The sequence below is a fragment of the Spermophilus citellus genome (assembly GCF_964194105.1).
Source record: "Spermophilus citellus genome assembly, chromosome: 6".
In the NCBI taxonomy this organism is placed as follows: domain Eukaryota; kingdom Metazoa; phylum Chordata; class Mammalia; order Rodentia; family Sciuridae; genus Spermophilus; species Spermophilus citellus.
This window is the reverse complement of record NC_138187.1, coordinates 163,063,681-163,078,150: the sequence shown is the minus strand read 5'-3', so window position 1 is coordinate 163,078,150 and position 14,470 is coordinate 163,063,681. Positions and strand designations below refer to the sequence as shown.

The following is a 14,470-nucleotide window of genomic DNA, read 5'->3' as shown; positions in this document are numbered from 1 at the left end:
GTTGGGAAGGGAAGGCATTGTAAAGTGAGGGAGAACAAAGACAAGATATGTGATTTCAAAAGAGCCCAAGCAGGATCCCAAGAAGACAGAACACTGTGTCAATTCACAGTGTCTCTAATCTAATTGATATGGGTGTTCTGTAGGAACAGCTGACGCACTTTGTCATGGACCTAAATATAACAGTTGGTCTAGTGTTTGAAGAAACTAAAGGAGGATACAAGGGAAAGTGGGGCAGTTGAAGGCCTAGTTGCTGTCTATTCCAGCAAGATGAGGCAGTAGATAGGTATTAAGGTTTGTCAGGTACATGAGCATCATCTGCTCCAGACTTCTAGGTTTTAAAAATAATATGGCTTCTGTTTTATTTCCGCCCTCTAAGCCCACTGTAAAAATGACTGTGACTCATTCTAAGCAGAAACATAGAGGGAAGGAATTCTGGGGAACAGTTTAGTCTGGCTGTGTTGAGACAGTTTGGAGCTACCACACTTACTCCTTTGCTTGTTGTTCAACATAAGGTGTATGGGAGGGCTGGTTGGGTCAATTCTGCCCCTCCCTTAAGGATAGGCAGTTTGTCCCCCATTCCTCTGACATTTTGCCTTTGCCTAAGTGGGTGTGAGTAGGGAAGTTTGCTGAGGTCCTGTCTGCCAGGGCTCGAGGCATTTGCTTCCCATGAGGGACCAGCCTAGAAAATGAATGGAGTTCTATACTCTTTGAGACAAGGATCTTCTGTGTGTCCTGCCCAGTTTTCATAGTCCTTTGAGAGCTTGATGGAAGCTTATGGAGAAGAGCTGGCCACTGAGTATAGACTGCCTGTGTCTAGGGTTCCTGTAGATTCTGAGCTGTCCTTGTAGCCCACAGTGGGTATTCGGTGTCCATTTAAATTTTCCCTGATTTCTTCTTACCTGCTACATGGCGTTCTCCTCCTTGTGCCAAGAAGAAAACAGTTCTATGTCCCACTGCTCCTTGGAGAAGGTGGTTGTCTTTGGTGTGCATTTCTCCTTGTTACCTGTCTGAGCCATGGCAACCAGAAAAGGTTGTATCTGAAGGCTTAGTCATTAGCCATGACACTTGTTACTGTGGGGTCATGAAAATGTGTCTGGGGGTTTACCCAGCACTTGTGATTTCTGAAATCAAACTAACAGCCAATGGGACTGCTGTGGGTCTAAATGTGTGTGCCCCTCCAGAGTGCCTGTGTTGCAATCCTAGCCCCTAAGGTAATGGTGTTAAGAGGTGGGGCCTTTGGGAGTGATTGGGTCATGATGGCAGAGCCCTCATGAATGAATTAGTGCCTTTATAAAAGAGGTCTTGATGAGCTTCCTTGCCTCTTCTACCATCTGAGGGAACAGTGAGAAGGTGCTCTCTATAGGGAACTGGCTCCTACCAGACACCAGATTTGCCAGTACCTTGATCTTGAACTTCCAGCATCTGTTACTATGGGAAGTAAGGTTCTCTTCTTCATAAGCTACCTAAGACATTTTGTTACAGTGGCCTGAGTGAACCAAGTTGGGGCCCATGAATAGGAAAGGAAGGCCTGATAGTGGGCTAGGAATGGCAGTATGTGTGGTGTGTGAGAAGTTCATGTTAGAAAGCTCAGAGGACAATACTGTCAAATGAAAATGGAATAAAACTTTGTTAAAATTTTGCTCTTCCATTTCTTTTCAGTAACATTGGCATAACTGTTTTTCCTCAGTCAGTTAACTCCTTTACTGAAGTAATATATTTTTTAAAAAAATTGTCTTTTCAGACAATCTTAAATTAGAACAACCCACACACATATAGGGAACTGATTTTAAATGTCTACAGTATTTCAGGCACGTTTAGAAGTTGTGCATATGCTAATCATAATGTTATAATCTTATAACAAACCTGTGATATTTTTAGTATTATTCTTACTTTTACAAATGTAAAAAACTAAGGCTTTGAGGGATAAAGAGTTTCACCCAGCATAAATGTTGTATGTCCCAAGATAGATATTTATTAAACCTATGTTCTTGTCCCAAACACTGTAGTGTGGAGGTGGAGGTATATATGTGGACACACAAATCAGAAAGTTATTTAATAAGTTATACAACTACCAAAATGAGCAATAATTAGCTCCTAATTGTCATTGAAAGATGTTCACTAAGTATTATTGGGAAAACAGGATGGGATAATATCCTAATTATTTATTCACTAATTCAGCAAATGTATACTGAATGCTTTGTGCTAGGCACTGTTCTAACACTGAGGAGACTTGGCTAAATGAGCGCTCCTCTGATGGAGCTTATTATCAATCATTAGACACAGGTAGTGGAGGTAGAATTGTAAAAGGGATCTTGGGGTACAGAAAGAATTGAATAGTAAGTTCATCCATAACAAACATGGGGTCGTTGGGAGAGGATTCTCCATGGCCTCTTTTCATTCTGCACATCTTGTGAGCAGAGACTCCCCCAACTTTTTTTTTCTGGACTGTCTTTTCAATGATGTTTATATAGAGAACATCCTGGGAAGATACATTGTCTCCTGGAACAGAGGGCAAGTTTGTTTACTGTCTAGTTTAACACAAACAGTGCTGCACTTCTGGATAAAGTTGAGGCCAACATGCTAGATAAGAGGTTGGGTCCCCCAGCTCAGGCTCTTCATTGGTGATCCAGACTCACTGTGTGCCATCCACCCACACCTCTCCAGGGTGCCCTCTGGGGCTTGGGAGGTGGGGAGCCAGTGTGAACCTGAAGCTCACACTGCTTGCATGCTGTAAGTAGCAAGTCTTTTGAGTCTTCTGCTACTATGCAAGAAATAGTATCAGGCTAGCTGGTGATCTTGCACATAGGCGAGAACCTTCACAGTTTTTAATGACATTCAGACATGAGTTTAATTTTAGAGAGCTCAATTTTTATAAGTTCTTTCTTACTCTATTGTGGTTTTTATCTTGTAGAAGCCCATATCTGGACAGCACAGTCAGTTTTATCTCCACAGTCACATGTAAAAATGTCATTTAGGACCTAACTGTATCATGTCTCAGTGCTTAAATTTAGGTGTAAATTTCACAGGTGAGAGTTTTTGCCAGAATAGCTCAGTTTATCTTCTGTTCTCTTACGTCCTACTACCATTTTCTCTAGACCAAAATGGCTAGAGCTGGGTTTGAAACCTGATTTTTAAAATTTGGGGAAAAAAAAAGTTTCTAGTATTTTAGCATTTTAATGAGTTCTAATTGCTGTCCTATTGTTAATTTGAGTACTTTGTTTCTTAAGTCTAATTCATAATTTAGCAGGATTATCAAGACTGCCTTTAGCCAAAAGGAGAGGAGTTTTTAAAAAGAAAATTACCTGTTTGCCACAGGTAGCATCTTTTTAAAACAAAATCAGATTTTAAAAGTTAATTATATGAAGAACAACCTAGTTCATGAAAACACTTTACTGAGTTTCTCTAGGTTGTTTTATTTTTAAAATCTAGGTACCATGGACCATCCTCCACAAAACATCCCCATAACTTACATTTTAACCTGTATGTTTACCCTTTACCTAGCCATCTTAACAGTTATAATTAGGGAAATAAAACAAATTGGCTTCAAGGAGGATCTTGATCTTTACCTTGAGTGAAAAGAAAACACAATAATTTGTCCTATATAACAGTATATGGAGAATATAGTCAGATTTAATTTTATTGGAGAGCTCATCAAGCCTGATTGTACTTATTTAATTGTCACCTTTTGTCATAAATTCAGCTCTCTTTCACTACGGTTTCTGAATAAACATGCTTTTTAGTCTGTCTTTGGTAAAGTTCTTGGAGGGACAAACTGAACTTTGACTAAAAGTTCAAAGGGGGAAATTTTTGGGGGGCGGGTACCAGGTATTGAACTTGGGGGCATTCAACCACTGAGGCACATCCCCAGCCCTATTTTGTATTTTATTTTAAAGACAGGGTCTCACCAAGTTGCTTAGCACCTTGCTGTTGCTGAGACTGGCTTTGAACCCACGGTCCTCCTGCCTCAGCTTCCCGAGCTACTGGAAGCTGCATGCCCAGCTCAAAGAGGGAACTTTATTTGTGCAATATTTTAGCTATTCTGCTGTTGCTGGACATTGGGCTAATTTTATTTTTTTGGTGTCACATTTCATCACTAAAATTTAATATATTTTTAAGATTTCTAAAATTGAGATTTGCTTAAAAATTGGTGGCATCTTATTACCACTGTTTGCCACCCTATTTAAAATTGAAAACTTTATCCCTATCCACAACCCTCACTTATCCTCTTTCGTGCTTTATTCTTTCTACATAATGCTCTCACTAACTTGACATATTGCTCGTTGTCTTTATTCTTTTATGAGAAGAGGCGATCTTTTCTGTGTTGTTACCACTGTAACAAGCCCTTGAAATTAGCTGGAACAGGGAGTACCACATAAATATCTGTTGAGTGAATTGATGAATGAATATATATTTGAATGTTTACGTGGCCCAGGTACTGTGCAAAGTCCTTTCTTACCTTGATTCATTTAGTCCTGTACACATGAGGTGTAGGTCTGCTAATGCGTGAGCCAGGGCTCAGGAGGTTAATTTGCCCAGTGTCACTCAGCTTATGAATGGCAGAGCTGAAATTTGAGCTTGAGTCTACCTTATTATGCCAGATTTTAGGCTTTTAATTTCTTTGTGATACTTTTTGTCAGTAGTAGATTTTATGATTTATTTAGTTCTTTCTTTTTAAACAGGAAGAAGAGAATTTATCCAAAGATTGAAACTTGAAGCAACTCTAAATGTGCATGATGGCTGTGTAAGTAATAGTTAATTTTCAATTATGAAGTACTTACAATTATGAAGTATGTGTATTAAATTAATATTTGATAATAGGCCCCAATCATCCTAGGAGGGTTTGTAACTAACTTTAATAAAATGAGAGAATAAGGGTTGGAGGTGTAGCTCAGTGGTAGAGTACCTTTCCAGCATGTGCAAGGCCATGGGTTCCATCCCTAGGATCACTAAATAAATAGTCTAGATTTTTTGATTTATGTTTATTTTTTGGTACTGGAGATTGAACCTATGGGCACTCTACCACTGAGCTACATCTTTAGCCCCTTTGTTTTGAGACAGGGTCTTGCTAAGTTGCTGAGGCGCTGTCTTGAATTTGTGATTCCCCTGTCTCAGCCTCCTGAGATGCTAGGATTACAGGCGTGTACTACTGTGCTTTTATATTAAAAGATAAAAAGTGTATTTGAATTTAGAAAAGTACATGTAAGGTTTTTTTTTAAAGTGAGTTTTCAAATATCAAAAGCCTTCCTCCTTCACTCTGCTGAAACTGCTTTTGTAGTTACTTGTGCTCTTTGTATTTCCACAACTGTGATCATTTTCTAGAAACTTTAACCATCAGTTGAACCCAGCCTTTCTTAAAAATACTTTTTCTGTTATTTCTACATTCTTTTTTCTTTTTTTTCCCCTGTCCTGTCTTCTGTCTTTTTAGCTGATGACTCTTCCACCTCTTGACATTTAGATGTTAGGTGGTCAGAGACTCTGGTGGGACCTTCCACCTTCTTGTCTCTAGTTCCATGGCTCCTGGAATAGCGGGTTCAACTCCACTTTAACTTTTCCAGTTGCATGTCTCATAGGCATTCAGATTTAACAGGTCCAAAACACAAAGCCCTTTTCTTTTTAAAAATTTCAAGCATACTTTTCTTACACTCATTGCCTGGATTTAGCAGTTATTAAGATTGTTAATGAGGGGCTGGGGTTGTGGGTCAGCAGTAGAGTGCTCGCCTTGCACGTGTGAGATCCTGGGTTCGATCCTCAGCACCACATAAAAATAAATAAATGAAATAAAGGTATTGTGTCCAACTACAACTAAAAAATAAATATTTAAATTTACAAAAAGATTGTTAATGTTTACTTCTGTTTCATTTTCCTTAGTTCTTTCACTGTTGCCCTAAGTATTTTAAAGCAATGGACATTTTCTTTTCTTTTTTTTTCTTTTCTCTTTTTTTTCTACCAACTGAGCTGTATCCCCAGCCCTATTGGACATTTTCTTATATGACCAAAATGTCATTATGCTTTTTATGGTGTGGTGGGGCTGGGGGGAGCGCTACTGGGGATTGAACTCAGGGGCACTCAGCCACTGATCACACCCCCAGCCCTATTTTGTATTTTATTTAGAGGCAGGGTCTCACTGAGTTGCTTAGTGCCTTGCTTTTGCTGAGACTGGCTTTGAACTCGCCATCCCCCTGCCTCAGCCTTCTAAGCCCCTAGGATTATAAGCATGCACCACCATGCCCACCACCATTTTGCATTTTAATTAGAATTAACAGTATATTTTTAGTGTCATATAGTACATCGACTATAATGAAATTTCCCTCATTATAACAGTATCTTTTTATAGTTATTTTGTTCAGAGATGATCTAGATCAGCTCCTTATCTTGATCACTGTGCTTCTTATTAAGTTTTTAAATTTTTTTTCTAAAGAGAGAATTTTAATATTTTTTTTTTTAGTTTTCAGCAGACACAACATCTTTGTATGTGGTGCTGAGGATCGAACCCGGGCTGCATGCATGCCAGGCAAGCGCGCTACCGCTTGAGCCACATCCCCAGCCCAAGTTTTTTAATTTTTATTTTTGTTGTACTGGGGACCGAATCCAGGGCTTTGCTTGTATCAAGTAAGTGCTCTACCAGTGAGCTACTATGCCCTCAGTCCCCTACTATAGTTCTCAAATTTTTATTCAGGTCTGTACCCTGCTAGACTTGTTAGAGGAAACAGTTCAATTTTCCTGTGGGACTGTTTCATGAGCTATATTTGTTTGTTTTCTTGTGATGTTATTAAGTCACTTCTAGCAGTTTGATTAGATTCTCCTTGGCAAGTGTACTTAAGTTATACTATATACTGTAATGAATAAAGAAGCTTATGGTATTTTGTTTTCCTACTTTGGGTTAGGCTAAGATTTATCATAGAATTTGAGTTGTCAAATGAATACTTAATTTTCTTCCTTGAATTTGCAACTTTATTTCAGTAAATAGAACTGCCATCCATTTGGATGCTTAAGATAAAAAACTTCTAGTTATCCTTGATCTCTCTTTCCTCAGCTTTCACATTCAGTCTACCCATGAATAAATTCTACTTTGAGAATTTATCTGGAATCCATCCCATTCTTTTTGTCTACTATTCAATTTAGGCTCTTCTTATCTTTCTCTCTTTTTTCTCTTCCTTCAAGGTGTTGGTGATTAAACCCAGCATGTTGGGCAAGTTCTCTGCCATTGAGCTGTACCCAGTCCTAGGTTATCCTCTTCTTTTGCCTAAACTACTTGCACTATCACCTTATTTCATACTTTATTCCACTCTGATTTTCCTAAAATATCTTCAACACGCAAATGCTAAATTACACATACAAATCTAGTCATGGTTAGTTAGCAAAAACACCCATATGTCCCCCTCCCAATCAGAGGGGCAGCATTGGTTCAGTCCACTTTGTGTGCTCAGTGCTCATAGTTGACACACACACAGCCCATGGCTGGCTTGCCACATCTCCACATTCTCATTGCTCAAAGCTGGGGGGGACTTGGTTCCTATGTGGCAATTCCTGACAACTTATGCTTTCTGAGAATTATTAGGGCTTCTCAGAATTATTGTTGTTTTCAGTCTCTCCAGTATTCATTCTAACTTTGAACCACATATATAAAATCCTTTTGTTTTGTTGTTCATAAAGATAACTTTTTTTTTTCTTGAATACTAGGGATTGAACCCAGTGCCTCAATCATGCTAGGCAAGCACTCTACCACTGAGCTACGCTCCCAGATCCAACCCTCTTTTTTTCTGCTTTAGATACAGGGGTTTAACCGAGGAGTGCTTTACTACTGAGGTATATCCTCCAGCCCTTTTTATTTATTTATTTTGACATAGGATCTCACTGAGTTGTTTAGGGCCTCACTAAGTTGCTGAGGCTGGCCTTGAACTTGTGTTCCTCTTGTCTCAGCATTGTGACTCACTGGAATTACAGGTGTGTGCCACATGCCTGCCCCCTAGCCCTTTTTAATTTTATATTGAGACAAGATCTTGCTAAATTGCCCAGGGTGTCCTTGAACATAGGATTCTATTCAGCATTGAGTTACTGGGATTATAGACATGTACCAGAGGCTACCATTGTAAGGCCCTGCGTTATTTGGTACTTTCTACCTTTGCTGTTCTTAAATATGCCAAATATACCTGTGCCCTATGTATTTTATGCTTTAAACCTAGAACTCTTCCTCCACATTTCTGTGAAGCTTACTTCATTTCGTTCAGCACTCTTTTAACAATTACCTATCAGAGAAGCTTTCCCTGACCATGCTAATTAATTAGTGTGCCAACCTTGATCAGTGTCTCTTTTTCTGGTAGGTTCCTCCAACTCCATGGTGGGTATTTTCTGACATTTAATTACATAAGCCCATTAATTTGATCTTAGTCAACATACCTGCCCCCTTTGTTCTGGATTACTTGACTGAGGAGACATGTTTCTGATTTTTTTTTCCCCTTTCAATTAATATCAGGAGGAGCACATAGCATACATGTGGCACTTATGAATTGTTCATTTAAGAGTCTTAGAGTGTGTTATGCGTTGAATTTTATGTCTTTTCTGGACCTGGGGTCAAAACTTTTACTTACCTACCCAAAGGAGACTATTTTAGAGCTAATTGCAAATTGATTCTCCTTCATGATGTGCAGTTGCCATTTTTATATTTTTAAGTTTATACAGCTGTGTATTGTGCATCATCTCAGTTTTAAAAATATTTTTCAGGTTTTGCTGAGTATATTCTCAAATATTTTTTATAGGGTGAGTGGAAAGTAAACTCTTCTTACAATTTTAAACCTCTTTTTTCTCTGCCTTCGCATTTGATCAATGATTTGGGTGGTTTTATAGAATTCTAGTCGGACTTTATTTTCATGTAGTATTTTTGAAGACCTTTTGACATCCAGTGTAGCTGATAAGAAAGGGACAATACCAGTCTAATTTTCAAAATTACAAAATAACTGTATGCTTATGAATTAAGTATTTGTGTTTAAATTTTGTAGAGATTTTAAAGATCTTTATTGAGATATAGTTGACTATACTGTTTAAATTGTGTATTTTAATAAGTTTAGCTTATGTATACATTCATGAAGTCATCACCACAGTCAGGATCATAAGTTTATCCATCACCCATTAATGTCAGTGTGCCCTCTCATTTCTCACCACCACCTAGCCACTGACCTCCTATTCATCACTGTAAATTAGTTCATATTTTTTTGAATTTTATATAAATGGAATCATCCAGGTTTTTTTTTTTTTTTTTTTTTTTGTATATGTTGGGAATTGAACCCAGGACCTTGCGCGTGCTAGGCAAGCACTGTACCGCTGAGCTATACTCATGGTCCCTGTGTGCTTTTGTTTCTTTGGCTGCTTTTACATTCAAGTCTTACTTAGAATACATTTTTGGGATTCATCCATGTTGTGGAGTGTATCAATAGTTTAATACCTTTTATTACTGAGTAGCATTCATTATGTGGGTATACCATAATTTGCTTGTCTCTTTACCTATTCATGGGCATTGAGTGGTTTCTAGTTTCTAGTTGAGGGCTCTTACAAATGCAGTTGCCATGAACATTCGTGTACAGTTTTTGTGAGGACATATAATGCTTTTATTTTTGTTTGTTAAATAGCTGGAAGTAGAACCCATTGGGTTGTGTAGTAGGGGTGTGTGTGCGCGTATATATGTATGTTTGTGTGTGTGTGTATGTGTGTAGTTATTGTTTTTTGAGACTTTATTTATTTTTACAGTTTTGGGGATCAAACCCAGGGCCTTGCACATGCTTTAGCACTGAGCTACATCCCAGCTAATACTTACTTTTTTTTATTAGTACTGCATACTGATTGCTGGATTGGAGCTCCAGACTTTTTTTTTTTTAAGAGCAGTTTTAGGTTGACAGCAAGGTTGAGAGACATAGGTATAGTGATTTCCTATACCCTCCCTACCTGCACATGTGTATAACCTTCGATATTATCAGCATCATCCCCCCATCCCCAGTGGTACAATTGTTACACTTAACCTGCATAATCACCTATTGTCAGAGTTTACTAAGAATTCACTCTTGGTGTTGGAGATTTCTATGTGTTCAAACAAACTTACAATGCTATCTAACCCTTTATAGTACTTACATAGGGTTGTTCTACTGTCTTAAAATTCTTCCCTCCTGCCTGCTGTTCTTGACAGCCAATAATATTTTTATAGTCTTCATAATTTTTTCCTTTCCTGAATATCCTGTAGTTGAAATTCCATAGTATGTAGTCTCTTAAGTTCTTGTCTTGGTTCACTTAATAAGATACAGTTGTGTGTCACATAGTGACATTTTGATCAGTGATAGATTGCTTTTATCTTCTCTATCTTATAAGTGGTCCCTTAAGATCATAGTGCTTCCTTTTGTCATAGTAGTCTTCATTTGTGTAAGTGTACTCTGAGGTTTGCATGAGGATGAAGTGGCCTAATGATTCATTTTCAGGACTTATCACCATTGTTACATGACATGACTATACATAGAATAATCTGCTAGATCTGTTTCTGATGGACGTATTGAAGTCTCCCAATGTGACAGTAGATTCATCTGTTTATGTATTCCTGTCAGTTTTTGCCTCCAGTACTTTGTTAAGCACCTACATGTTATTCATTGTTGTCTTCTTGAGCTGACCTTTGAATCAGTATGAAAGGCCTTCCTTTTTCTCTGATCTCTTTCTCTGCTTTGAAATCTGCTGTATCTGCCAGCTTTCTTTTCATTAGTTAGTATGTATATTTTCTCTTTATTTTTACTATTAATAAGTGTCTTATGTTTAAAGTATAGATAACATATATTTGAGTCTTTTTTTTTTTTGCTCCACTCTGGCAGTCTCTTAATGAGTGCATTTATACTGTTGATGTTTAAGGTGATTATTGATATAGTTGGATTATCATTATTATTTTTTCTTTTCTATTTGTTGCCCTTGCTTTTTGTTCCATTTTTTTTTGTCTTTGGTCTCTTTTGCCTTTTGTGATTTAATTGAACCTTTTATTTCATTTTCTCTTAGGTTTACTGTTTTTAAAAACTCTTGGTGTTTGCAAAATACATCCACATCGAATCCAAGTCTGCTTTATTCAGAGAACACCATACTGCTTTATTAGTAGTTGAGTACAAAATTAACCCTGAATTCTCTCTTTTGTACTTTGTATTAATGCTGTCATTCATTTCAGTTTCAGACATAGATATAAGCATATTTGTATACAATTGAAAATTATTTTGAACAATAAGAAGTGCTCTTTGTTTAGTAATTAAGAATAATGAAGAAGCATAATAAGTATTTTATCATCATTTATTCCTCTTTAATATTCTTCATTTTTGTAGATCCAAGTTGCTTATCTATATTATTTTCCTTTTCTCTAAAGAATTTAGGTCTTTTGGGCAATCAATCAATCAATCAATTCCCTCAGTGTGTGTTTAGCTGAAAAAAAATATTTCTTCCATGATTTTGAAGGATAATTTTATAGGGTACAGAAATTTCTGGGTTAGTGTTTATTTTCTCTTAACACTTAAGTATTTTCATTTTACTCTCTTTTTTCTTAAATGATTTTTAAAATTTTAAAAATATCTTTATATTTATTTATTTATTTTTTATGTGGGGCTGAGGATCAAACCCAGGGCCTCACGCTTGCCTCGCTTGCCCCTCTTACATGATTTTTGAAAAGTCAGATGTAATTCTCTTTTTGCTACATGAGATGGAACCCAGAGGTGCTTAACTACTGAACTACATCTCCAGCCCTTCTTATATTTTATTTAGAGATGGGTCTCACCAAGTTACTTAGGGCCTAAGTTACTGAGGCTGGCATTGAACTTGATATCCTCCTCCTCAGCCTCCCCAGCCTCAAGTGTCACCTGCCTGGTCAGATGTAATTCTTATCTTTATTTGTCTGTGGATAGGTGTTACTTCCCTCTGGCTTCTTTCAGAATCAGAATTTTTAGTTTTTTTCTATTGTGTGAAATTATATGTCTAGGTAAAGAAGTTCTTTTTATTTTTTTAAATAAGTAAATATATATATATATATATATATATAAAATTTGAAAATGGACACAATACCTGTATTTTATTTATTATTTATTATTTTTATGTGGTGCTGAGGATCGAACCCAGTGCCTCACATGTGCCAGGCAAGCGCTCTACCGCTGAGCCACAACCCCAGCCTGTGGAGTTCTTTTGCTATTCATTTTGCCAGGTCTTCTCTGAGATTCTTAAATCTGTGGTTTGGTATCTGACATTAATTGGGGGCTATTCTCAGTCATTATTGTCTCCAGTTTTTTTCCTTTTTCTCTCTCTTCCTTTATCTTCTGGTGTATCCATTATACACAAATTGAATCTTCTGTGTGTGACAGTCCTTGGTTATTCTGTTTAGGGTTTGGATTTGTTTGTTTATTTTCTTTTTTGCTCCAGTCTTTGGTCTTGCTTCAGTTTTGTGGGTTGCTGTTGCTATATCCTCAAGGTCAGAGATTCTTTCCTTAACTATGTCCCATCTACTAATCAGCCTATCAAAGACATTCTTCTTTTCTATTTTTATCTTAGACTTCACTCTCTCTCTGCTTTATGTTGCCCTCTGTTCTTACTTGCTGTTTGCTTTATCCTTTAGAGCCTTTGGTATGTTAATCATAGTGGTTTCCACTTCCTAGTCCAGTATTTCCAATAGCTTTGCCATGTTTGGTTCCAATACTTGCCTTGTCCTTTCACATTTTATTTTGGCCTTTTAGTATGCTTTGTAATTTTTTTCTTATTGCCCTTCATTGGTATACTTGGTAAAAGGAACTGGTGTAAATAGGGTTTTTTTTTTTTTTTTTTTTTGGCGGGGGGAGTGGGTACCCAGAATTGAACTTGGGGGTACTCAACCACTGAGCCACATCCCCAGCCCTGTTTTGTGTTTTATTTAGAGACAGGGTCTCACTGAGTTGCTTAGCACCTTGCTGTTGCTGAGGCTGGCTTTGAACTCTTCATCCTCCTGCCTCAGCCTTCCTAGCTGCTAGGATTTCAGGTGTGTGCCATCGCACCCAGCTGTAAATAGGTTTTTAGTAATGTGGCGGTAAGGGTCTAGAAGGGTCTAGGTCTAGTAGTCCTATTTTTATGTCTCAATCTCTTAATGTGTCTGTGCCTTTGGTCTCTGAACTTCACAATGGATTCTATGCCCCTTCTTACCTACTTTAGGTTAGACTGATAATAAAGTGGATGGAAATTGGGTCTATGATGTAGAAGGATAGAGATGGCTAGAGTTCAGAATTTCTCTTTATCCATGTCATTTAAGGTCTGATAAAATTCTAGCAGATTTAGATCTGGTTAAATAGTTTCTTTCAAGGATAGTTTTTGTTAAAAATGCAGTACTTTACTGAATTTCAAAATGGTTCTTTGACTAAAGGACAAGGAGATTTTTCTCGAAATTTTTATTTTATAGAACCTCGATGAGCCACTGAAGTTAAAACTCATCAAAATATGTGTCCCTGTGATGGCAGTTACCTGTAATTTTTAACAATACACTTGTTCTTTCTGACCCTCCAATAGCTTCATCAGTTATGGTTCAGGTTTTCAGGTTTCCTTGTCCTGACATTGTTTCCTGCTGAAGTTTTATTTTACCTGTACACTTTTGGTCTCTGTGGACTTAGTGGTAGCAAGTTCTCCTATGTTCTCACTTCTCTGAAGATGACTTGTTGATATTGTGTCTTTTCAGCTTTTCACTTATTGTTAGGTTGGAGTGGTTTCTTTCAGTGGAATTAAGAACTGAAGTCTGTTTATTTCAATACATAAATTCTAGGGGCTGGGATTGTGGCTCAGTGGTAGAGCACTCGACTAGCACGGGCAGGACCCAGGTTCGATCCTCAGCACCACATAAAAATAAAGGCATTGTGTTGTATCCATCTACACCTAAAAAGTAAATAGATATTTAAAAAAAAATTCTAATACTTTTTTCCTATAGATATCACCTCATTAGTGATATAAATTTTGTACTATCAGGTAAGTGATAGATGTTATGTATATACTTTATGTACAGTTTGCTTATATTTCTTTTTTTGCTTTCTTTTTAGGTTAATACAATCTGTTGGAATGACACTGGAGAATATATATTATCTGGCTCAGATGACACCAAGTTAGTAATTAGTAATCCTTACAGCAGAAAGGTAAAGTAGTTAAAAAAAAATACTCTGGTTTGCCAAAATTAATGATAAAATTTAGAAGTTATTGCATGTAGCTTCCTTAGTTCCCTTGGGGGCTGTGTAAGACTTTAATCAGCCTTACACTCTAGAAAACTTAAATATGCTTCATTTTATTCAAGTGCATAATAGTTGTCCAAGTGACATTATCCCAGTAACATTGTTAGGCATAAAGACAATGACCTTTTTTTTTAAACCTTTAGCATAAAGGTGTCTCAGTAAATGAATTTCCTTACCATTGTCATTTATTTGTAGCATATTAGAAATAACTTCAAATTATTACTGTTTGTAAAGCAAGG

General features: G+C 37.2%; 1 protein-coding gene across 4 annotated transcripts in view; it reads left to right on the top strand.

Moving 5' to 3' along the window:
* DCAF6 (DDB1 and CUL4 associated factor 6) overlaps nucleotides 1–14,470 on the top strand; it is a 108,034-nt gene that overhangs the window by 9,539 nt on the left and 84,025 nt on the right. For all 4 annotated transcript variants that reach the window (XM_081297527.1, XM_081297525.1, XM_081297526.1 and 1 more), the window contains exons 2-3: nucleotides 4,680–4,741; nucleotides 14,046–14,138. In XM_081297527.1, coding sequence (XP_081153653.1) covers nucleotides 4,680–4,741; nucleotides 14,046–14,138 — 155 coding nt within the window. The remainder of the gene's footprint in view (nucleotides 1–4,679; nucleotides 4,742–14,045; nucleotides 14,139–14,470) is intronic.